This window comes from Balaenoptera musculus, chromosome 5 (assembly GCF_009873245.2).
Source record: "Balaenoptera musculus isolate JJ_BM4_2016_0621 chromosome 5, mBalMus1.pri.v3, whole genome shotgun sequence".
Classification (NCBI taxonomy): Eukaryota; Metazoa; Chordata; class Mammalia; order Artiodactyla; family Balaenopteridae; genus Balaenoptera; species Balaenoptera musculus.
The window spans coordinates 138247544-138271060 of NC_045789.1; the positions used below are offsets into that span (position 1 = coordinate 138247544).

Consider the following 23517-nt stretch of genomic DNA (forward strand, 5'->3'; position numbering starts at 1 on the left):
TACTAAGCACCTACTGGGTGCCAGGACTCCCGCTCACGGCAGCACAGGGTAAGGGGGGGGACAGTGACCGGGCAGTCACGGGGCCACACCGAGTGCAGGCGTGCAGACGGGCGGAGCCTGGGGAGGGGACGCGGGCGGCGGCTGCAGCAGTGCCGGCCCCAGGTCGGGGTGCGGGAGGTCACGCTGCCAGCCACTGGCGGCCCGTGGCTTCCACTCTGAGAGACCCAGGGGCCGGGCGGAGCAGACCCGCCGCAGGGCACACGGGGGAGACGCACGGAGAAGGGGACACGAGGAGGATGGACGCGCGAGGGGGGACCCAGGGCCGTCGGCCTGAGCAGCCAGGAGGATGGAGCTGTCACAACCCGTGCTGGGGTCTGGGGCGGGGTGCTGCGCCAGCTGGGTCCGCCCTGGGAAGCCCGTGGGGGCCTGTGGAGTGGGCCGGGTGCGGGCAGAAACCCCCAGACATGTAGCAGGACTCGGGTCCATTCTAAACAGGGCAAGGCCGGAGCGCCAGAACATGCTCCGCTGGAAGCGGGGCTCTGGAGAGAGCCCTGGCAGAGGGCTGCCTTCGCCGGGACCCCCTGGCACCAATGTGACCCCGAGAAGGCCAGGCAGCCTCCCACGTGCACATCACGGTTTGTGCTGGGGAGGCTGGGCTGTCCGCCCAGAAGGCAGGTGTGCGCGGTGGAGGTGTCCCCCGGCCGCCCAGACAGAAGGGCCAGGGCTCTGCTGGAGAGAGGGGACATCTGAAGGGACAAGTGCAAACTTGGCAGTGGCGGGGCAGCGGTGCAGGCACAAGAGGCTGGGGCCCGGGCTGGGGAGATCTGCACGGTTCTCCCAGGAGGCCCTGACGCCCCAGGGGACGGGCAGCTGGACCCCCCTGTGGCTGCTGTCCCGTGCACAGCTGGGCTTCCGCTGCTGTCCCCAGCCCAGGGCTTCTGCCTCACCTGGGACTGACCAGGTGTGACACGCCGAGACTGGCTGGGGGTCCAGGCCGGGGGCGGGGGAGTGGCTGACCACTGAGCAGCCAGGTGCAGAGGGGCTCCTGGGACCCAACGGCCAAACCAAGGGCACGTGGTCTGGCTGCCTTCACTGCCAAGGTGAAGGGTGTGGCCCTTACGTGGGCGTGTGGCCCCTGGGTAACGCTCCAGCCCCGTTCCCATGGAAACCAAGTTACTAGGCTACAGCGACCCCTGGCAAGCGGGAGCGCTCCACGCACCTGCCAGGAAGTGAGCCGGGGGCTGCTGACCCCGCTCTGGTAACGGGACGGGCCTCTGGGGACCCTGCACACTGTGGCACGAGGCCCCCGAGTCGGGCGACCTCTGACCGTCCAGCGAGCAGCAGCTCTGCACCGAGGCCCCGGGACCCCGGGCCAGGCCTGGTGGCGAGGACTCCTAGGGAGGGGCGGGTGGCCCTGCTGGCAGCCGCGTTCCTGCAGGAGGGGGACGGGAGAGGCCCGGCCAGGACCCTGACCCAGGCGGCCAGGCGGCAGTGAGAGGGAAAGCCTGCCCGGTGCCTGGCTGAGGCTGCGGTCGGGGTGGTGCTCACCCACTGGACAGAGGGAGGGGCGGTTACGGAGACAGTTCTCTGAGCCCAGGGCCCGGGAAGGGCACCAGACACCTCCTGGGACAGCAGGTCCCACAAGGTCAAGCCCTGCACCTGGGGTTCCCGCGTCCAGCTGAGTGCTCAGCCCGGGGCCAAGGCGAGGACCCGCCCAGCCCAAGGACACCTGAGGGCCGGGGGAGGGGGACTGCTGGGCCGGGGCCGCCCGGCCGCCCACCAGTCAGCCCTGAAGACACCTCCTCTCTCCCCCTGGGACGAAGGTGTCCTTTGGGGCGACTCCCACGCCCTCTCCACGTCTGCCTACGTGGACAGGGGGTCTTGGCCTGCTGGGTGAGCGAGCCCTGAGGCCGGCCCCGCCCTCTGCAGGGCCGTGGACGCCGACCTCGGAACCTGACGCTCGCGCTGCTGGGACCGGGGACTCACACCGCCACCCAGCCGGTCCTCCCCGGGACGGAAAATGCCCACCAACGCCCACCAATGCCCAGAGTTTTGCTGGAAACCAAACAGGTAACAGTGGGGAAGGTGGCCGGGATTAGGACCAAATCCACGGCAGGCTACACCGGAAGGCTGCGTCCCGCAGCGAAGGCTCCGTGCCTGGGCCACGCGGCCGTTCAAAGACCTCCATCCCTCGGCCGCATCGGGCACTCACAGGCCTCTCCGTACGAGGGTGCTGGGGACCAAGGGCCGGGGTGCAGGCGCAGCACAGCTCTGAGGGGACCCTCCACACATGGGGACGTGTTGCGGGCAGCCCCCCGACCTGCCCCAGGCTGCACGGCCCAGACGCGGCCCCGGCTCCCCGCCCCAGGGTCCGCCGGCATCAGCACGCGGTGCCTCTCGCCCTGCACGGAGGGGCCACGGTGGCCACCACCTAGGAGACAGCTCACAGCAGCTGAATCAGCAGGAGGTCTGGATGAACCCTGCCCTCTGGACCCCGAGGATACAGTTCAGCGCCGGGTCCAGACGCGCGCCGGCCCAAGGGTGTCTGCGGCGCCCTTCGCTGGCTGGGGAACCTCGGGTGCGGTTCCGCGTCACAAAGGTGGACGCAAGGTACACAGGACGAGCAGAGGATCCGTCCGGCGAGCCCAACGTGGAGGCCGTCCCACCGAGGGCCTCGCAGGGCGAGCGGGCACCGCACAGGAGGAGGAGCGGGGGCCCTTCCCAGCCCCAGGAGGACGCTGGCCGATCACAGACCCTCACGGCCCCTCCCTGTCCTCCCTGCTCAGGACACCCACGGAGCCAAGCATCCAGGGTCCCCACCTGGGTTCCTACTCACCGGGGACAACCAGTGCACAGGGGGGCACCAACGGCCCCCAGCCACGCCCCCGGGAAATGCAAGAACTCGCCGGTCACGCTGCCCACGCTGCCGGGCGAGAGGTGGGAGGGCTGAGCCCCCCCCTGGGTAATCCGCGTGGGCCCAACGCCCCAAGCCCGGACTGTGGAGCCGGAGGAAGTGGCTGGACAGCAGGCAGCCAGCCAGCCTGGGCTCTGGGTTTACGGGGAGCGGGTCGGGAGGATCAGGCCCGGCCGGCCCACCCCCCACCGCCTGGCACCCCACCCTCCTTCCACCCGGCCCCCGACCCCGGAACACTCAGGGAGGGGAGGGCCGTGGCCCCGGTGTGCTCCATCCCAGCCCCCCGCGGTGTCCCCGCTTTCACACCCAGCCTCCTGGTGGAGCTTGTTACTGCCGCCCTTACACAGCTGTGTCTGCGGATGTGCGTGAGGCGCTCAAGAATATCTGGTGAGTGAATGGTCTGTTTTCGAAAGCCAGTATATTAAAGTAAACCCAATGAATTCCATTAAAATGTGCAATGTTTTCCCTGGATTAAAATACACCTGTAGTTTTCTAAAGAGGAAACAGATGTTCAAGTGAGAAAGGAAAGCGCTTTAAACCAGTCCAATGATGAGATGCAGAGTTTATTTCTCCTGGAAGACCACAGACTCAAAACACAGGTGAAACTACACACAGGTGTCTACGGGAAGAGCAGAAGGGAAGTCAGGTCGAAGTGCAGGCGACATGCAAGGAAGGCCGCGGCTTCTCCCGGCTTCACGTCCGCGGGCTGTCTCCGTGGGGAGGGCGCCGGGAGCCCGGCCCGCAGAGCCAGTCCCCAAAGCGCCAGTACCCCACGGGTACAGAGCCAGAGACTAATGCCGCCCTGGGTCCCCACGGAGATGCGGCTGCAGGTCCGACAGGACCCAGTCCTGGGGCAGGACTCAGACCAGAGGGGGCCTCCCGCCACCCACAACAGCAGCCACAGCTAGTGTCTGCACACCACGGAGCCCGCCGGCGAGGACGGCGGCACCAGGGGCTCCACGGGCACATGCCTGCGCGGACAAGGCTCCTCCCCTACACCTCGGGGCCGGGGACACAGGCCGTGGCCCTAGTGCGGGGCGGGAGCCCCTCTCCCAGGAGGCCGGGGGCCTCGCTTCACCTGCTGACACTCACGCGGCTAAGGAACAGCCCCACCGCCAGCCCTTCTGCTCACCGTGACGCGTTCGTGCCTCCGTCTGGAGGATCGCCTGTGACTACCCGGGGTCAGGGAACCCCGTGGGGATCCCGGCGCCCAGCACGCAGGGCCCGCACCTGCTGTCTGACCGATGGGCGGAGGGTGAGCCCCCCTCCCTGCAGGGTCAGCGCAGCCCTCCTGCTCTAAATCACACGGGCTTCACCCACTTGCTCAAGACAAACACTGTTTTTTTCAGCCTTGAGATTAAAATACTAAAAACGGTAGCTATCCAGATTGTAATAAAAGTAACACATACATTTTGCAGAAATTCCCAGGGCCTTGCTTGGTGGCGTTACTGCCGGGGACCCAGGGAAAGGCGGCGGGAGGGCACCGCCAGGCCCAGTGCGGGCGCCGCTCACGAGCGTCACACCACAGGGGGACACCCCCTCCGGGCCCCCCGCCGCCCATCCTGGCCACACTCTGACCTCAGCGGCCGCCGGGTCCTTTTAGAGAAGGCAGAGGTCGCCACGACCAACACAGTACCCGAGGAGGCCGGCACGCTGAAACCTCCTTAGAGGGATTAAGGGGCGGAGGGGGTAACTTTCCACCGCTGGCGCTCTCTAACTGGGCAGACAGCAGCGGGCCGGCGACCCCGGCGGGCGGGCAGGCAGGAGCGGGGTCAGAGAGGAGCAGGGGCGTCATGCCCAGAGGTACCTGGTCTCGGAGGCGCGGCCGAGCCCGGCGGGGCGGGGGGCGGCGGCAGGAACGTGCTGCTCGGGCTGCTGATGTGCCCCTCCCCCGTGAGCGTCAGGTCGGCCCCGCGCTCGCCCTCCACGGTCTGGACGCCCCTGGCCTCCACCGCCTGCGCCGGGGGGCTGGGGGTCCCGGGGGCGCAGAGAGGCGGGCTGTCGGCCGAGCCAGGGCTGGTGGCCGGGCTCTCGCAGGGCCGGGCAGCGCTCTCCTCGCCGTGGCCTGTCGCGGGTCTCGTGCAGACGGCCTTGGGGGCGGCCGACGGGGAGAGGGCGAGCCCCGGGGGGCCAGGCGGCAGGCGCAGGAACTCGGGCAGCACCAGGTCCTCCTTCCTCAGCAGCCCGCGCTGGTCGTCTGCCCTGTTGCTCTGCGCTTTGGAAATGAGCTCAAAAAACTCTGTTGGAAGAAAACCCACGTTGACCAAGCGTTAGCGCGTCTACCCTCCGGCACGCACAGCAAGCGCGTCTGCAAAGCCCGGCCCCGCTGCCCCAGGCCCTCCCCCTTCCTCCTGTTGCCACCGGCACAGCCACAGGGAGGCCGCGGGCCACGCAGACAGCTCCGCTCCTCCCTGGACCGGCTCCGGGCCGCCGCACCCGCGGCGCATGTCTGCGCTCCGCCCACGTTGGACGCCACCTCCTGAGCAGGAGGGAGGCCGCTGACCAGGCACCACGGCCTGACACGGCCAGGAACGCCTGCGCCCGGAGCTGGGGAACCAGCCCAGAGCCGTGTGCGGGAGGCCTCTCGGGGGCACCACCCGGGGCAGAGGGCGGTCCTGATGGGGCCTGTGAGCAGCGCCCCGCCCTCGGCCCCTCTCCCCGCCGCGCACCCCGCCCCGGGAGCGCCACGGTCCCCCAGGCCGCCCCCTCCCGGCACCTCCGCCCCGCCGGGGACGTCCAGCTTCCTGGCTGGCTCCCCAGAGCTCTTCTTTTTCTTACCTGGGTGGATTCTCAGTTGTAACTCGAGTTCACCATCCAAAATAGATGGTGTCTACACTGAGCCTTCTCGAGGCTTAAGTTACACTCTGAGCCTCTGACCAGCAAGGAGCTTAAAAGCTCAAATCTTAACGGCGCTCAGAAACGCGAGAACTTCAGAGCGGGCGTGTGTTTTACTCTGGCACGTGGCCGGACGCCACGGGGAGCTGTGACTAGCCCAGCTGACCTGCCCAGGAAGTGCTCCCCGGGTTACAGCTCAGGGCGCAGAACAGCTCCTAGAGCGTCTCTCTGTCACGAGCTTTCGGAAGAAAAGGAAGTCCCCCACGCCTCCTCTCCATCTCTCAGGCCATCCTTCTTCTGTCCTGCAGGCCCGGGGGCGGCTCGGGCATCCGGCCCCCATGGCCGAACGCGCAGCCTTTCCTCAGGGCCCCGACAGCGGAGGCCAGTGAGGCCCGGGCCCTCCCACCGGCCTCCTCCTGGCGAGGACCCTCAGGGACGTGGACCCGGGTCCCGAGCCCCCCTCTGAGCCGGGACCCGGCTGCGAGGCGGGACAGAGACCGCCTGCTGCAGCCCCACATGGGGCTCCCTGACTCCTAGGGCCCGGCTCTCGGTCTGAAAACTGGGGCTTTAGTAGAGTTACACCGACAGCTGCAGACAGACACAGGGGCGAGTGCTCAGTGTGACGGGTCACGGCCACCCCAATGTCAGTAACTCAGAGAAGCTTCTAGTGACTGGACTGGAAAACTGACATTGCATTCACGAAAAACGTGGAAGTTTTAAAAAGTACACATACCCTCTGCTTCGTCCAAATTAATTCTCTGATATTTTTTTTCCCCAGTCTTTGCAATAGAGTCTTCTCTCTTTGAAAGCCGGGGATCCCTAGCATTCTCTCCATTTTCTCCTTTAATTTTAATAGAATTAGACTTGCCTAGCGTTCTTTCCTCTCCCTGCGTCAGAAGGAAAGTCAAAGTTCCACTCACATTTCAGACACATGACAACACAGTTCATCAGTTATACAAAAAGGGTCTTTGAAACACAGATTGCATTGATTTGGACTTCACATGCGTTGCAGAAACATCAATCGCAATGATAAAGATTCCAAAAGAACAGCACGTAAGGCACACCCACCCACCCAGCGATTCCCAGGCTAGTGGGAGCAGGCACCACAAAGGGACCCTAAGAAGACCCCCCCCAACCCAGGGTGCAGGCCCAACCAGGGCAGAGAGCCGCTGGGGGCGCCTGCCCCTGAGCTTTGCAGGCGAGGAGCGAGGCGGGGTGAGGAGGGGAATTACCGTAGCCGAGTGATTTCTGGAGCTGGCATTTACAGCTGCGCTCTGTTTGATGGGCACACTTTTCTGTTTATCTGTGGACGCTGAACATAGTGACATAAGCTTTACAAAACTGCAGTGAATTGCAAATCCATCTCAACATTTAACATAATCACGTTTATACGTCTTTGAGATCAAAGCTGTACAGAAGCCAAAGGTATCAGAGGCCCCTTATCTACATGCGCATTCAGGCCTGAGCACCCTTGCGGGGTCAAGGGACAGAGGACCAGGTCTGGGCGAGGTGTGCATGAGGGCGACGGGGAGAAGGCTCGAGGCTGACTGTGTCTACTGGGACTCTGTGGTCCCGTGCTGAGTGAAAGCGCCTTTCAGGTACTATTTGTCACGAGCGTCTGTAGAAAGTAGGAGAGTCTCACATTTATTATGTATTTTCAAATCCGGCCATTGCCCCAAGTCAGGGCTGCAGGCTGACCCCTGCTGGCCCTCGTGGTCCACAGACCACCTCCCTGGCCCAGGATGGGCTGGCGGAGTCCCAGCCCTCCTGCCTGTGAGCAGCGTCCCAAACACCCTGCACGCACCTGCCCGCAGCTGTGCCTTCAGACTCACCTGTGCACAAGCGGGCCGGGAGGTCCGACCTTATCAGACCCTGGAGGGAGGTGCTGAGCACCTGGGCCCCGCTCAGGTCGCTCGCCCCCCGAGGCCAGTTACCGCGCAGGAGAAGCGCACACAGCATTCTCTAGAACCCAGATGGGCCCACAGGGGGACAAGGGGCAGGCACTGGAGCCCGAGGGCAGAAGGGCGACCGCAGCCCGGGTCACCCTTGGGGATGGAAACGAGTGATCGGTAGCCCATTTCAGAGCTGAGCCAGCCCGGGGAAGGGAGGGGGCGGCTCCTGACACGGCCACCTCCTCGCCCTGTTCAGTAGACTCCAGAAGGCTCTCTCCAGGAGGCATGCCTCCGCTGCCCCCACCTGGGAGTGCAGGTCCCCGTCCCCAGGGCAGGGCTGCGGGGCTGAGGCAGCGTATGGGAAAGGGCCCTGTAAACCACCGATTCCTTGTGCACTAGGCACAGGGGGCCCCAGCCCCCCACCTCAGCCACTGCTGGGCCGACATGGGGCAGCGACGCCCCAGGGTCCCAGGTCCCTTGTGCGCAGGGATAGGGAGGCCTCCCAGGAAGAGAGCACTTTCCAGGGCATGCTGGACCCTCAGAGCGACCGCAGGGTGTTCGCAGGGCCTGCCGCCCCTTCTTACGGCAGAGAAGACATGCAGGGGTCCCAGCGAGAGGCCCTCGTGCTCCTGGTCCCGGGGTCTCCTGCCCACAGACAGATGCCCAGCCACGGCTGGACTCGGCCATGGCAGGGGGTCGCCGGGCCCCGTGAGACCCTAAACCCAAGTGAGGCCATCTGCAGTGTCACTCTGAGACCACAGGGCAGCAGGGCTGGGAGCTTTCAGGGGGCCGAGCTCAGGGACCCAGGAGGCGGGAAGGACCAGGGAAGCATCATCCTGCTCACCTTTCCCTCGGGAGGGGTCCTTCTCCTCCAAGATGACCCGCTGTCCGTCCAGACTCGAGATGGGGGCTCCGAGGTCCAGGGGCTCCTTCTCTCCACTCTAGAGGCAGAGATGGCGCAATGAGCGGCTCACCCAGGCTGGAGCTTTCCGGAACAACTGCGTGTGGTCCATCTGCCAGCAGGACCATCCCAGGCTTGATGGAGTCACACGCCAGGTGACCCCAGGTCCTGTCACCTCGGCAGGGCCAGCCGCAGACGCCTGACGTGCAATAACCAGGATCCCAAGCGCCAGCGGGCCTGCCCGGGACGCAGGCGCTGGGAGGAGACCGCCTGAAAGGGCTGTCACCCAAGTGATGGCTGCTGGCGACACCGGGCCGAGTCGAAGACCCGGGGGTGGAGGAGCACTTGGTGGGTGCCGCTACCATCTGCGTCCACAAGTTTGGTGCTTTTAGGCGTTAAGTCGAGCTGGCCTAAGTCTCAGCATTACCTCCAACCTGGAGGGGGGGACCTCAAGCCCACCTCACTGGTCCCCAATGCACTAGGAGGCGTGGGAGTAGCGGGGAGATGCCTCCCTGTGGGCAGGAAGCAGGCACGTCTGAGGCCCGGGATCCTGCCCTTCTCTCCTGGAGAGACTAGCTTGCTGTTCAAGTCCCACATCCTCTGTCAAAAAAACAATCTGAACTTGTAGTCTGGCTCTTAAATTGCTAAGCTACCAAACGCGCAGACAGAGCTCCAGCCGAGTGGGGAACGGACCAAGGCTAGCAGGGTCCTGCCTGGCTCACGACTTCGCGGCCCACAGTTCACTAAGGAGGGTCAGGAGGAGGGTCCAAGGAAAGCCACATCCTCACAGCCCATCCACAGGACTCCCCGTACCACCCTCCCCGACTCTCCCGGCCCCGAGTCCTGAGGCAGCTGGACCACTCTTCCCGGTCAGGCCTCAGCAGCCCAGCGGGGAAGGAGCCCCAACCACTGGCCAGCCCTTTGGGACTGAAGCCCCCCAGCGACCCCATGAGCATGCTTCCGTGACTCACCCCACTTTACAGATGGGGAAACAGGCACGGGGACTAAGGATCGCTTAGGATCTCAACAGAGTACGAGCAGGGAGACCACATGGAACCCAGGCCACGTCCCTCTCCATTCGGCATATTCTAGACTCCAGGACGGCACCCCCACCCCGCAGTGTGCTGGGCGGAGGGCTTCGGGTTACCCTCGGGAAGTCTGAAAACAATTTAACTGGTCCTCTCGTTCACGTCAAAGTCTTGAACAATTATGGAGCCCGTTTCAGAGAAAATAAAAATCCTAAAAATACTTGAAATCGTAGCTCTGATAAAGTATATTTTCTAAAGAAAGGAGAACACAGGCCAATGGGTCGTAAGTCACCGCATTTCAAAGCAAACGTGTGGCGGTGCGGGACCGCCCTCCGGCTACAGGGGCGGGGGCTCTGCTCTCATCCCGCCTTCACCCATTCCCGGAGGAACCCGACGGCCCGGCGCGGAAACGCCAGAGAGAGCTGCCAGACCCACGGCCTGTGGGAAGCTGGACAGCCAAGCAGCGGATGCCCGACAGGCTGGTGCAGATCGGGTCACGCACGCCAGCGCGTGCCGTCATCTGATCAGATTTGCAAATGGCGGGAGGCTGCAAGGTTTTCATTTGTTTCCCTGGGCCAAAACCCCCAAATCTCAAATACCAACCCAAACCCCAGAGGGCACAACCACGGTACAAATAAGCAGCAAGCATTTCCACCAAAGGGTGGGAAACCGGAGGGCAGCGGCCACGTCCTCCCCAGGGCCTGCTGGGTGGAGAAGCTGCACACAGGCGCTGGGTCGGCCCCACGGCGTCCTCCCGTTACACCAGCCACAGCTCGCTCCACGGACAACAGGGGCAAGCTGGGCCCCAGCAGGCAGCGCTGAGCTTGCGGGCGGCTCGGGGGCCCAGGGGCCCCGTGTCACTCACCAGCCTGGTCACTCACCAGCCGGGCCACCATCTCGCTCAGGCGCAGGCCATACTTGGCCGCCACGGGCCGCAGCACCTCCGTGACTGGCTTGCTGGGCTTGGCCTTGAGTCCCACAGACCGGTTAATCGGCACCAGATCCAGCCTGGTTAGAGGGGGAGAAACAGGAGCACGTTTGCCACAAATACGCGGCAACTGTCACGTGGACGTTCCGTCTCAAGAGCAGAGCAGCGTGGCACCCACGGGGATCACCAAGGCAGCCCCAGGTTCTGCACGAGAAGAGAGCCCACAGGGGGGCTTCTTTAGGGTCTCGCGGGGCTGAGCCAGGACTGTCACACCCGACAAGGAGCGGCCCCTCCCCACGGGTCGACCCTGCCCCAGGTGCAGCCCTGCCGTGGTCGCCGGCAGGCGGGGAGCGTGACCCTCTGGCCCCTGGGGTGCCTGGGGCCACGTGCGGCTGCCCCTCTGAGCCCGCAGCGGGGGTGTCGGCACTCCCAGCAGAGCGGAGGCCAGCGGGGCAAGTGGTCAGAAACAGCCTGCGGCTCTGGAAACCTCATGAAAACGGCAATTGCATTTCTCTTACCGAAATAAAGTGCGTTTTTCTAGGCGCAGGTCCCTAGACTCCAAGATGCTACTGTCCTGATGCAGCACCAGAGGCTACGGAACACACGAAAGGAAGAGAGACGGGCGTCAGTGGGAGCCAGGGCGCACGGCTGCACGAAGCAAAGTGCAGCTTCAAACGCAGCCCACCACAGCTGGAGGGAAGGCCTCGGCCCTCTGACCGGCTGCTGTGAGCCCGCAGAGGGTTCTGCGCAGCGAGACTGAGCTATCAGGACCCACCTCCGTCACACGCACGGTTCAGACGAGGAGCACAGAGCAGAGTCGGCCGCGAGGCCCAACACAGGCCAAGGCGGCAGGGAACCCGCACGTTTAGGTAAACACACGCAGATTGGCCGGCTCCCCTATCGGCAGGATCTCCCACAGGGCAGACGCCCCCAAAGGAAAGGCCCTCGGTCTCCGCAGCCCTGTACCTTGTCCCCGCCCACCAGGAAGAGGTCCACGGCAGCCCCGTTGATGCCATGTCGCTCGCAGAGCCCGGCCAGGACTTCCTTGATGGAGAGCCCCGCCCTGACGAGCACCACGCAGGCCGTCCCGTCGGGGAGCTGGATGCTGCAGTGCTTGGCGGCTTTGTCCTTCTCGGGCGCCAGGGTCCTGCAGGCCTCTGGCTGGGGGGCAGGGAGACACGGGGGCGGGCGCAGGGTCAGGGAAGGTGCGGGGAGGCCCCGGGGAAGGGCCATCGTAGCTTGCACACGCCTGGGGGGCCCAGCAGTGCGGCTCCCTGTGCACACCCAGCTCCACAATGCAAACACGTCCCGATAGAGGCACAGTGCGCTGTGCACACACGGCCGCTAAGTTGTGGGGCTGCTAGTTAACAGAGAGAGCCACCCCCTCTCAACTACAGGCACCGTCCTTGCCGTCCCAGCCTCCAACCTCTGAGTCTAAACTTTTACAAGGGCCATGCTAACTAGCTTTCCTCCTAGAATAGGATGGGCCTTCCCACTTTTGTTTTCAGGGGTCCGGTCTTGGCCTTCCTGACCCGGAAGCACATGGAGTCACCCTGCAGAGCCCACTGAGGCCATCTAGGGACCAGGAGCTGCCTCGCCCGTCTCTCAGCCTAGGAGCTGGGGACGGACAAAGCAAGCAACCTCTGCTGCTTCTGGTCACCTTTCTGGCTCTTTCTGCCCGACCTCGCAGGCCCAAGGCCTTTCCGAGAGGAATGGACGGACAGACAGCAGGTGGGCCGGAGGGAAGAGGCTGGGAGAGGGGGCGGGACGGCCGGGCCAAGGCTCAGAGGCAGCGGCACACACCTGAGGGTGTGAGGCCCCTCAGACCCTGGCCCCAGTTCATGAGGAGCGGGCGCGGGGAGGCCGGGTGTGAGGGGCACAGGGGAGTCTCAGCTCCTTCCTCCGCGGGGCTGCCGGGGGTGCGCCCTGCAGGCAGCCTGCAGCCTGGGGTGCCTTCTGCCCAGAGAACGCCCACCACCTCTGCCCGGCGCGGGGGATGTGGCCCCGCCCACCTGTCCCACTGCCAGGCCCTGCGGCGGGGGACATGCCTGCAGGATGGGGAAGCGAGCCTTCCAGAACAGCAGCACCTGCGACGTGATGTCTGCGCTGTGGCTGGACTAGGCAAGAGCGGGGAGGCGGCCCCTCCCCACTGCTCGGAGCAGGGCTCCGATGTGCTCGGGGCAGGAGCCGGACCAGGGGCCAGCCCGCGGCCGCGCTCCCCGTGGCAGACCTCTGGGTCCCTGAGTTACAGCACCGCTTCCTGGCTACAGACAGCTCCCCGCATGCCTCTTTCTAATGCCCGACTTGCCCTGGTTGTCACTTCCTTACCCCTCTGTCCTCCGAGGGTCTGAAAATCTCTTTCTCCCAAATATTACTTCAGAAAACTAGTTTGCAGGTGGCAGACTGATTGCAAAATGGCCCCAAATATGCCCTTCCCACAGACGCACGGGCAATAATAAATGATCTTTGTCTTAAGCCACTGGGTTTTGGGATGGTTTGTCAGGCAGCAATAGCTGACTGGTGCGTGGTCCACCCTCACGGCTCTAACTGGTATTGTTATAACTGAAGAAGAAATGACATTCTACACTCACTACTGCCTGACCATCTCAAGCGACTAGGAGGCCGGCAACAGTAGGGTTTTCCAAAGTTGCTATCAGACGACAGCTAACCAGCTAGCAGGTCAGCCCAGTGCCTCCTCCACCTAACTGGAAACTGGGCCAGACAAGCAACTCAGCGGGGCATGAGGAGAGAGCGCAGGGCCAGGCAGGACCCGGGCCCCCGGCCCGCAGCAGGGCCCGGCGGGGAAGAGCCCCGTCGGCACAGCCCCCAGCACACAGGCAGAGACACGGGGGTGTCTGAGTTCACGGGACGTGCAGGTGCCGAGACCAAGAGGAGCACCTGCCCGCTCCCGTGGGCGTCCAGAGAAACGTGCCTGAACGGGAACAAAAGGTCTCAGAAATAAACCCAGAGATATTCCTAGTGCTCAAGGGGTGCCCTCCCCATCCATCCAACAGCTCCTTTACGAGGGACACGGCTTCGCGGGGACTCACCAGGTCCAGGCTCCCGGCCGAGGACATGGAGCCCTGCGACTCCCGGCGGCCCAGGCCTCCGTTGGCGTGCAGGGGGTCTGGAGGGGACACAGGGACTCAGAACACCCAACAGCACCAGCTTCACGCTTGCTCGCTTAATGCAGAAATGCAGAAACCCCCCGAGGGTGGTCATGTCCCCCACAGCCCCACACCTCCTTTAGGCTGAACAGACACACTCGAAGGACGGGAGCCAGGCTCGGAGGCCCTTCGGCGGCGCAGCCTCGCCCCTGGCACACAGCCGGAGCCGGGAGCCCCCGCCCAGCCCGCGCTCTGCTCTGCTGGCGCCCGCGCGGCCCCCCGGCTCCTGCTGCCTCGTTGCAGGTCAAAACGCAAGCAAGTGCCGGGCCTCCCTGCCCTTCATTTAATCTGGAATTGTTATCTCAACATGTGGCTTCACGTGCCAGCCCGTTACGGCATCTTTTACCAACGGCTCATGTCCCGTCTTCCTGTAAAGTCCTGACAATCGCGCCACCCGATGTCACTGACTGAGCTAACTGTAATCTAAAAATCGCGAGAACTCTGACACAGAAAGGACCTTTAAAAACACAGGGCCTAGGGCCCCGATCACGCCGCTGTGCCGGGGCCTGCGGGTGGAGCAGGGGGCCTGATTACACGGAGACCCCCAGGTCCCACTGACCCATCTGCCAAAAGCAACGGACTGCCAGGCGAGAGAGTCAGGATACCTGGGGAGCGTCCTGGAGTCAGGACTTAGGGCCTTTCCGGGTGGCTCTCTAAAGATGTGCCGGGTATGGGGACCCCGGTCTCCTGGGGTCCCGCGTGGGGACACAGACCTAGAGAGGCAGGCACTCCCCCATCTCCGGCCCTCGGGGGTCCCTGGCCGCACGGACGACACTGCTCCCACTCCCAGCTCCGGCTGCCCTTCCTTGTGGAAGAACAGCTGTACCGGCCGCCCCAGGCAGGGCCCCAGAGCCTCAGGGCACCGCAGAAGCCCACAGCCTCCCTACACTGCCCTCTGCAAAGCGGGCGTGAGCGCTGCCTGCGGCCGGCTCGAAGCAGGAGATAAACCCTCTGAAGCGCCTGGCACAGCACAGGCACCACCTCCCTCAGGGGCTCCCTGTCCAAGCTCCTCCATAAGCCGCCCAACCTAAACTTGGGGCCAGGTCTGGAGCCTGCAGGTTACTTCCCGGAAAATAACCCCTTTCCTGACAGTCTGTGGAGAAGAAAAGGCCGCCAAACCCTCCCGCGCGTGCTTCCGGCGCCCAGCGTGCGCCCCGCCCTTCTCTGCCCCGGCCCGCGGCCCAGGCGGCTACCCCTCCACCCAGCCCCCTCCCGGCGCGTCCCAGCCCCGTCCCTGTCCCTCTCACACTGTCTTCTCAGCCACATCCAAGAAAGAAACCAAGGCAGAGAAGATCTAGGATGGCAACCTTTAAAATTTACAATAATGAAATTACAATTTTGAAAATGCTTGGTACCCAAACTATGGTGTCACATTTCCTTAAAGAAATTACAAAAGCTCGTGTACCTCTCTGCACACGGCAGAAAAGCAAGAGGCTGTCTGGGTGGACAGAGGGCAGGACACCTGTATATTCTGCTTTTCACTTGGTTGTATTTTCCAAATTTTCTACCAAGAGCACCCATTACTGCTCAAGCAAGAAGAGGGTGGTACCTGTGGGGCGCCCTAGCCTGGGGGGTTAGAATGCACCATGCCCCCTCTCAGAGGGCCCTAGAGCCCCCTGTTTCCCCAGTCAGGCCGCCCCAAAGGGCCACCTCACAAGCACAGCCCACACTTCCTCATTCATCCCTGAGAGGGCCTCGCCCCCCTCCCTCCCCCACCTGCACACGACAAACCACGAACCGTTTGGACGGTCGCCTTGGTCCTTCTTCTTCTGGGACCGCCCGGTGCTCCTGGTCCTTGACCAAGAGAAAAACGCTCCTTTTCGTTTCTTCTCGCTGTCCTCGTCCCCCAACTCTTCATTCAGGGACCGTCCTGATTTCGATATTCCACTCAACTGCCATCAAATGGAAAACGTTGTTAAAACAGTGTGAAGGTCATTTAACATCACATGAAATGCATGGGAAAGGGAGCTGGAGCAGGCTGCCAAGACAGGTGCTCCGCAGGAGGGTCCAGGTCCCTCAAGGCCAGAGGCACAGCCCCGCCAGCCTCTCCAGAAATGGCAGTTGGAGCCCCCCGCCCCGACCAGAGCCTCAGACAAGACGCATGGGAGGTAAGGGTGCTAAGAGGGCCTTGCATTCCCTGCGGGTGAGGGGATAAGCCAACAGGGGCGTCTGCTGTCATCTCTGCAGAACAGCTTTCATCTGGGGGGCCAGCGCGGCCGGGACGGGCACCTTCTTTGGTGTGGACGTGTTGGAGTGGTCGGAGCTGACGCTGTGCTTGGATGTGGGGCTGCTGGGGACCTGCTGCCCGTCGGGCAGCGGGCGGCCCTCCACCTCCGCCAGGATGCACTCTTGGTACAACGGGGATTTCAGAAAGCGAGTGTAGCTGTCGAACTTCATCAGGTTGAAGATCTGCCGAGGAAACACAGCGCTGTCCAGTGACACACGGAACTGGACGCTTGGCCCTGAAGGTGCGGGGCGGCGCCCGGCCGCACGCGCAGCGGGGCCTGTTCCCAAAGCCCCTCATCGCCCCTGGAGTCGTTGCCCAGGCTCCTTCATGTCTGATCACACGTCCCGTAACACGCCAGCCCTCGGTGGCCGCGCTTACGATCCGCCAGTTCCAACAACCCACGTAAAGCCAGCGTCTGAGTGGCCTCAGGACAGCCAAGGTGCAATCTTGGAGAATCTTTACTTTGTTAAGTAAGAATGAAATCAAAGGCAACGGGAAACCTAAAGGAAGGGAGGCCTGACTTGAAAATACCTTCCTCCATTTTTTTAAACCTCATTCATATGACTCAGTAACATAAGTAACCTCTGCTAAGGCCAGTGGACATGTGCTCTAAAAAACATTAAGTCTAATGCACACTTTTCATCACAGTGATGTCCTAAAACTGGAAAAAATCCAAACATCTATCCATCTCTATGTATATCACCGTCCATGAACCTGTGATCACACACAGATGCACAAGGGAGAGTGTCAACAGTCAGGAACGCCGTGGTGGGGACGTCCTGCTCCAGGGCCCTGCTGAACCCTGGCTCTGAGATGGAGCCCAGGGGGCGGGGTGGGGCAGGGTAGGGGTGGGGGTCCCCCCGGCACTCTCCTCGCAGCCTGGTGCCTGCGGGGGCTGCTCTCCGGGACCCGAGTCCTCTGCCCGCGCCCCGGGCTGTCACCTGGAGCTGCTGCTCCTTGAACATGTCGGGGTGCGGGGCGCTGAGGATGTCGTCTGCCAGCTGGGCCTGGCTGTCGATGTTGACCGGCGTGGTGGCTTTGCTGCTCAGGAACTTACTGAAGATCTCGCGGGCCCTGTAGGAGAGCTGACGGGACAGCGCGTGAGTGGGACATGCAGACCACACACGTGTTTTCTGACACGCGTCCAGGCAACGGAGACACATTTTCTTGGGGCCTAGGAAATATTTCTTGCTTGGATACTAACTAACAGTACCAGCCAGTATGAAACTTTTCAATAAATCAGCTCCTCTCCGAATTCTGTCGAAGCGCAATCTGAATGTTCCAAAGACCGGGGCTGTGCGGCTGCTACGGGGCACCCGGGTGCGGGCGGCGCGGGTGGCGTCACATGGTGTGGTCTCGCCAAAGGGGGAGGGAGCTCCGGGCAGCACGGGGCGTGAGGAGCCGAGAAGAGGCCCCCTCTGAGGGAGGGGCACAGGCTGCCTCCGGGCAGGTCACGCCGCGGCTCAGCACCCACACCAGCGGGGGCTCAGCTGCCCCCACGCAGCCTGCAAGGGCGGCTGTACGGACGGGCATCCTCAGGACGCTCTTCCGCCCAGGATTTTCTCTTAAATCCCCTTCCACACACCGAGCGGCAGCACATGTGCTGAAAGCTTTAGGGCCATTTATGCAAGCTATGTTTAGGCAAAATTAAATATCATATATATTAAGAAACGTTCTGAAAAAGAATTTTTTTTAATCGTGTGAAAATATTTTTACACGGACTTTTCAAACTGCACTATGTGTGAACCTACGCTCAGATCACCCTGCCCTTTAACCACGCCCACTTCCCAGCCTGAAGAAACATACCTCTTTTTTGTCGTGTGCGGGAACATGATTAAAATATTCACAGGCCTGCCAGAATAAAATGTTTTCTTCACTGAATTCCTTCCTTAGAAAATCCTAAGAAAAACGCCACAGATTAACCTTCACACAATCCTCAGAAAAGGGTACGTCAGTAGTGGCGGTGGGACCTCCCTCCTCTTGTGCTCTGTTTCATTATTCCTACTTTATTCTTATTTTCATCTTTCACAGAAACCAGGGGTTCCAAGCGCCTCTCCAGAATTTACCTGGGAGCAACCGTAAAAGCTGCCCTCACTGGGACCACTTGGGCCTTCCCAGCTGCTTTCTCAGGGGCTGAGCATCCCTTCCTAGTAGCTGGCCTGGCTAGCAGGCAGCTGCTTCCAAGGGTTCACAAGAAGCTCTGATGCCCCTCACAGCAGACAGAGGCTCCCTCCGACCCCTGGGCCTGAGCGCCCGGGGTAGGAGCAGGAGGAGGAGACGTCTGCCCTGCCCAGCCCTGCCCTGGGGTCCGGCTGGAGGAGGTGCCCGCTGCCCGTCAGACTCACGGAAAAGTAGCGAACTCCGAGCGGGTCCTGCAGAAGCCGCTCGAAGGACACGGCCCAGCTGGCAACCCTCCGCTCACGCAGGCGCCGGCAGCTCTGCACGCTGGGGAGGCTGGCATTGCTGCTCAGGCTGTGGTTGCTCACGCAGTCCTTCAGGTCGGCGCCGTTCAGCTCTGCGGGGCCAGCACAGACCTCACTCACCTGCGGGCCTGTCCCCCTCCTGCCCACGGGGCCCTCACCATCTGTCTTCTACAGGAGGTGCGTTCAGCCGACACAGTGCGGCGAGTGCCCTCACCGTGGCCACATCGTTCTGGGCACCCTGGGTACTGGGCCGAGTGGGAACGAGACCGAACCCACCTCCTGAGGCCACGCACGCGCACACCCGACAAGGATGCTCGTCACAGGTCGCGGCCGCCCTGGCCGCGGGCACGGCAGGGGCTCCGAGTGAGTCCACCTGAGGTCGGGACGGGCCAGGAGCCAGGGCTGGGTGACGGGCGGGCTGAGCAGAGAGAAAGGGGCACCGGTGGGGTTCCCAGGACCCGGAGAAACACGCACTGTCGCTAAGTGCACCGCAGTGCCCAGGCAGGGAGCTGAGGACCAGGGTACACAGAACCACCTGGAACTGCTCTGCTTAGACTCCAACACACAAAACTTCCCCACGAGAACAGCTCTCGGTTTTGTGTGTATGTGACCGGAAACTCACTCCTCAATGCGTGCTGACACACTCAGAGGCAGGCACATGCTCACACATGCAGCCTGACACACTCAGAGGCAGGCACACGCTCACACACACTCATGCATGCACCCTGACACACTCAGAGGCAGGCACACACTCACACACGCTCATGCACGCACCCTGACACGCTCACAGGCAGGCACACGCTCACACATGCACCCTGACACACTCAGAGGCAGGCACATGCTCACACATGCTCACGCATGCACCCTGACACGCTCACAGGCAGGCACATGCTCACACACGCACCCTGACACACTCAGAGGCAGGCACACGCTCACACACGCTCACACACGCACCCTGACACGCTCACAGGCAGGCACATGCTCACACACGCACCCTGACACACTCAGAGGCAGGCACACGCTCACACATGCTCACGCACGCACCCTGACACACTCACAGGTAGGCACACGCTCACACACGCTCACGCACATACCCTGACACACTCACAGGTGGGCACACGCTCACACACACACCCTGACACACTCAGAGGCAGGCACACGCTCACACACGCACCCTGACACGCTCACAGGCAGGCACACACTCACACTCTCCTCCTCTCTCTCCTTGGGGCTGGGGTCCTGGAAGACCCCACGTCTTCACGTATGATTTGTGTCCAGTAACCGGGGCAACAAAGGACTAAACACCACAGACACCCATCCCCCGCAAATTAACCCTTCCTCCCAACACACTTCCCAATACACGTTCTATTAGAACCAGACAAACTGAGTGTAAAGGTTCATGTGGAAAACTAAACACGAAATGCTGGAAAACTACACAAAACAAAGCACGGAGGCAGGGCCAGCCCCACTCAACGTGATACACGTCGCACACCTGCATCCTGAACGATGCCGCTGCAGAAGCAGACGCGCCACTGGGACGGGACACAAGCGGATCACTCGATACATGTGCTACAGGGTCAACTGTGACCAGCTGGAGAGCGACCAAGTTGGGGGTCTTGCAATACGCACTAGAATAAATGCCACACGGACCAAAGATTTAAACGTAAACAGTGAAGTCGGAGAAATACTAGAAGAAAGCACGGGGCAGTTCTCTGAGATACCTGAGTGAGGACATCCAGCAGGCTCCCGCCCAGAGCCGTCAGAGACAGACTTGAAGTCTCTGTGTGTGAGAGGAGACGGGTGGTGCCAGAGGCAGTGGGCAGGGTGGGGGGCAATGTGGGTGGAGGGGTCAGAGGGTACAAACGTCCAGACGTAAGGTAAACAGGTCCTGGGGATGGACGGCACGGCACGGCGAGTGTAAGCAACAACGCTGCATCGCGCATGTGAAAGGAGCTAAGAGAGTAAATCTTGAAAGTTCTCATCGCAAGAAACAATTCTGCAGCTGTGCCTGGTGAGGGAAGTTAGCTAGACTCACTGTGGCAATCATTTCACAATCTATACAAATTTTGAAACATTATGTTGTACACCTGAAACTAACATAATGTTGTATGTCAACTACGCCTCAAAAAAATAAAATAAAATCTCTGTATGTAAAAAACACTGTAAGCTAAGGCAAAAGACAAATAAACTATGGGAAATACATGTAACACATTACACAGCTGAAGGACTAATTTTCTTTATATTTAAGAGCACCTACACATCAATAAGAAAAAAGATCAATAAACCAAAGGAAAGTGGAGGAAGAGTATGATCTGTCACTAAGTAGAGGCTTAAGACGCCCCCAGCCCCGGGGACCCCCACACGGAGCCAAAGAGAATGTGAGCCGTGAACCAGCGTCAGGGGCAGCATCAGGGGCCGAGCAGAGAAGCTTTCCTGCTACATTCCATGCTGATAAACAGGGTCATCCTCAAAAGATGAAACAGTCTATTTTAAAAACACTCTGTAAAGTATGAGCACCAAAACATTTTCCTCCAGCTTTTTTCCCTTAAGGCAATAATGGTTGAACTGAGAGTTGAGGGATGAACAGAACTTAACCGACCTCAGAAAAGCGGGAAAAGCCTTCCACAAGGGGACAAGCACGTGCAAAGGCCCTGTGGCAGAAGAAACACGGCTCACAGCCAGTGTGGCTAGGCGGCCGAGGAGCAGGAGAGCTGGCAGGCAAGGCCAGCAGGGCCGGGAGGTGGGCACCCAAGCTGTGCGGATTTCACCCTGGAGGACAGCGATAAACAAGGGAATGTCAAGATGGGAGAAAATATTTGCAAACAATGCAACCGACAAGGGCTTAATTTCCAAAATATATAAGCAGCTCATACAACTCAACAACAGAAAAACAAACAACCCAATCAAAAAACGGGCAGAAGACCTAAATAGACATTTCTCCAAAGAAGAAATACAGATGGCTAATAGGCACATGAAAAGCTGCTCAACATCCATCACTAATTATTAGAGAGATGGAAATCAAAACTACAATTAGGTACCATCTCACACTGGTCAGAATGGCCATCACTAGAAAGTCTACAAACAATAAATGCTGGAGAGGGTGTGGAGAAAAGGAAACCCTCCTACACGGTTGGTGGGAATGTAAGTTGGTGCAGCCACTGTGGAAAACAGTATGGAGGTTCCTCAAAAAACTAAAAATAGAATTACCATATGATCCAGCAATCCCACTCCTGGGCATATATCCAGACAAAACTATAATTCGAAAAGATGCATGCACCCCTATGTTCACACAGCAGCACTATTCACAATAGCCAGGACATGGAAACAACCTAAATGTCCACTGACAGATGAATGGATAAAGATGTGGTACATATATACACACTGGAATACTGCTCAGCCATAAAAAAGAACGAAATAATGCCATTTGCAGCAACATGGATGGACCTAGAGATGATCATACTAAGCGAAGTAAGCCAGACAGAGAAATACAAATATCACATGATATCACTTACATGTGGAGTCTAAAATATGACACAAATGAACTTATCTACAAAACAGAAACAGACTCACAGACATAAAGAACAGACTTGTGGTTGCCAAGGGGGAGGGGGTTGGGGGAGGGATGGAGTGAGAGTTTGGGATTAGCAGATGTCAGCTATTATATAGAGAATGGATGAACAACAAGGTCCTACTGTATAGCACAGGGAACTGTGTTCAATATTCCAGGATAAGCCATAATGGGAAAGAATATTTAAAAAAAAGAATGTGTATATACGTATAACTGAATTGTTTTCCTGTACAGCAGAAATTAACACATTGTAAATCAACTATACTTCAATAAAAAATATTGAAAAACAAGTCATCACATCTATGCTAAAAATAAAACATTCCATTAATAATAATAATAAAAAAGAAGGGACTTTGTCCTTCTGGCTGCACGTGGAGAGTGGCCAGCGGAGGTCTGGCTGAGGCTGGATGGTGAGGGCAGGGTGGGGCGCAAGCTGCAGACAGAGCAGCTGAACCCATCAAGGGTGTCGCAGCTTTTACTTGTCAAACAAAAGGTGTGTGGATTCCAACACGCAACAGGCAGAGCGACGTAGACCAGTGCACACAGGACACGAGGGAGGCGGGGGGGTGGGCAGGCTTCCCAGGCGCCCAACCCCGGCCCTGCCCAGCGCTGCAAGTTTGTGGAGGGACTGAGTGAAGGAAAGAATGAATGCTGACCGAATACACGTGTTAAGGGAAAGATGACCCGTATACTAATTCATTTTTATAAGATTTAGCAAATATGAATTATTTTTTTAAGGCTCACAAATCAATAACTGACACTTTAAAAGTCTAATCGATAAAGAAACATTACGATTAAAAAAAGAAAGGACCGCCCGGCCGCTCGGTGTGGGCGGTGCAGCTCAGCCGGCCGGCGGCAGGCACACCCTGAGGCCTGCCTTTTCTGATGCCCTGGCGGGAGCGGGGCGGTTCCTGCCGTGGACTCTTAGGGGCACTGGTGTCCTGCACAGAAAGATGCGCTGGGCCTGAGAAGGGGCGGGGGGGGGGGTGGTGTGTGGAGGGCTGGGCTGGGCTGGGCTCTGCCTGCAGACACAGCCTCTCCTGGGAAGAGTCATTTTAGCTGGGGACGCAGGCCCTGGACCCCAGCTCTCATCTGACCCACGAAGTCAGAAGGTTACCCTGCGCTGGCTCCCCGGGCCTCCCCACAGGCTCCTTTTGTTTCTTCTGGCAGACACACACCACACTGTTGCTTCTGGGGCCCGAATGCCTGCTCCCTGGGCCTCAACTCAGGCACCAGGAGCTTCGAGAGCGGACAGCAGTGACCCTGCAGGAGCAGCTCCAGGGCCAGGCCACGCTGCCTGAGGCCGCGGCCCCGGCCGTTTCCCTCCACCTCGGCCAGACCTCTGGGCATGTGCACACTCTTCAGAGTGGGAAAACTAGAGACAATGCCTGGCCGCGTAAAGCGCGTCAGTACACAGTTCTTGTCATCATGAGGTCTCCTGGTGAATCTTTAGGTGGCAGGTTCTTGCAGAAGAATGTGGAGAGCCATGCGGTGGGTGCAGAACCCCTAGGGGATGACAAGATCCTAGCACTTCCGTGTGTCCGTGACACACGGAGAGTCACCTGGGCCTTGACAGCCATTGTCAAGTTCTGAATTTCATAATTCACGCCGCCTTTAAACTCACTCCGGAATTG

General features: G+C 60.5%; 1 protein-coding gene and 1 long non-coding RNA gene across 6 annotated transcripts in view; both read right to left on the minus strand.

Moving 5' to 3' along the window:
- RGS12 (regulator of G protein signaling 12) overlaps nucleotides 1-23517 on the minus strand; it is a 121847-nt gene that overhangs the window by 3708 nt on the left and 94622 nt on the right. The window contains exons 5-18 of one of the 5 annotated variants that reach the window (XM_036852321.1): nucleotides 18238-18407; nucleotides 17699-17791; nucleotides 16834-16977; nucleotides 15895-16074; nucleotides 15404-15557; nucleotides 14913-14972; nucleotides 13549-13625; nucleotides 11465-11659; nucleotides 11017-11090; nucleotides 10452-10578; nucleotides 8486-8582; nucleotides 6982-7061; nucleotides 6483-6636; nucleotides 4722-5153 (exon numbers count right to left, since the gene is read on the minus strand). In XM_036852321.1, coding sequence (XP_036708216.1) covers nucleotides 4722-5153; nucleotides 6483-6636; nucleotides 6982-7061; nucleotides 8486-8582; nucleotides 10452-10578; nucleotides 11017-11090; nucleotides 11465-11659; nucleotides 13549-13625; nucleotides 14913-14972; nucleotides 15404-15557; nucleotides 15895-16074; nucleotides 16834-16977; nucleotides 17699-17791; nucleotides 18238-18407 — 2037 coding nt within the window. Of the gene's footprint in view, nucleotides 1-4721; nucleotides 5154-6482; nucleotides 6637-6981; nucleotides 7062-8485; nucleotides 8583-10435; nucleotides 10579-11016; nucleotides 11091-11464; nucleotides 11660-13548; nucleotides 13626-14912; nucleotides 14973-15403; nucleotides 15558-15894; nucleotides 16075-16833; nucleotides 16978-17698; nucleotides 17792-18237; nucleotides 18408-23517 lie in introns of those variants that run through there. The other 4 variants (XM_036852322.1, XM_036852323.1, XR_005019928.1 and 1 more) reach the window with 4 other exon arrangements.
- Nucleotides 18691-23517, minus strand: part of LOC118895388 — a 28440-nt gene continuing 23613 nt past the window's right edge. The window contains exon 3 of the long non-coding RNA XR_005019930.1: nucleotides 18691-18733. This is a non-coding gene — a long non-coding RNA (uncharacterized LOC118895388). The remainder of the gene's footprint in view (nucleotides 18734-23517) is intronic.